The sequence below is a fragment of the Mesitornis unicolor genome, unplaced genomic scaffold (genome assembly GCF_000695765.1).
Source record: "Mesitornis unicolor isolate BGI_N332 unplaced genomic scaffold, ASM69576v1 C13077667, whole genome shotgun sequence".
Classification (NCBI taxonomy): domain Eukaryota; kingdom Metazoa; phylum Chordata; class Aves; order Mesitornithiformes; family Mesitornithidae; genus Mesitornis; species Mesitornis unicolor.
The window spans coordinates 1-715 of record NW_010219775.1 but is presented as its reverse complement, the minus strand read 5'-3'; the positions used below and the strand labels follow the sequence as shown (position 1 = coordinate 715).

Below are 715 nucleotides of genomic sequence, written 5' to 3'. Positions count from 1 at the left end.
CTTCTTGCATATTTCCTTTAGAGATGTGTTTATAAAGCCTCAAATACCTCTTTGTTGTAGATGACATCAAGGCTGATGGGGACACAGCACATCCAATCTTGTCTATTGCTGTGGACCAGAAGAGTTTTACACATAAGTCACAGCCCCAGAACGTGACTCAAAATGAAGGGCGCTTTGATTCATCTGTGTCTGTGCTGGGCACAGAAGGTTTCTCCTCTGGGAAACATTACTGGGAGGTGGAAGTTGAAAAAAGCAATGACTGGGACCTGGGAGTAGCAAGAAAATCTGCTCCGAGAAAAGGAATAGTGTCTCTGTCACCTAAAGAAGGATTCTGGGCTCTGGGCTTCAGTTGTAAAAGTTACTGGGCAAGAACTGATCCATGGACACGGTTAGTGGTGCAGAAAAATCCCAAGAAAGTTGGAGTTTACCTTGACTGTGAAGAGAAAACTTTGACTTTTTTCAATGTGACTGACATGTCTGTGATGTTCACTTTTAAAGACTGTGAATTCTCAGAAGAATTGTATCCCTTCTTTAAAAACTCACACAAAGAATCAACCATGAGAATTTGTTCAGTTAAAGAAGAATAATTTTTTTAATATGGTGATTTTGTTGGGAAAATTAAATTAATTAAACATTAATTCTTAATTACAATTTCTGTACTACACATTCTTCATTGTATTCTGTGTAATGCATAGTTTAATGCCTTAGCTTAACA

General features: G+C 37.9%; 1 protein-coding gene across 1 annotated transcript; it reads left to right on the top strand.

The window, feature by feature from the left end:
• Positions 1–60: 60 nt before the first annotated feature.
• Positions 61–587, top strand: LOC104547497 (butyrophilin subfamily 3 member A1-like; the record flags this gene model as incomplete). Its single annotated transcript, XM_010193203.1, has 1 exon — positions 61–587. A coding segment is annotated over one exon (527 nt), but the record flags the coding sequence as incomplete, so codon positions are not given.
• Positions 588–715: the final 128 nt, after the last annotated feature.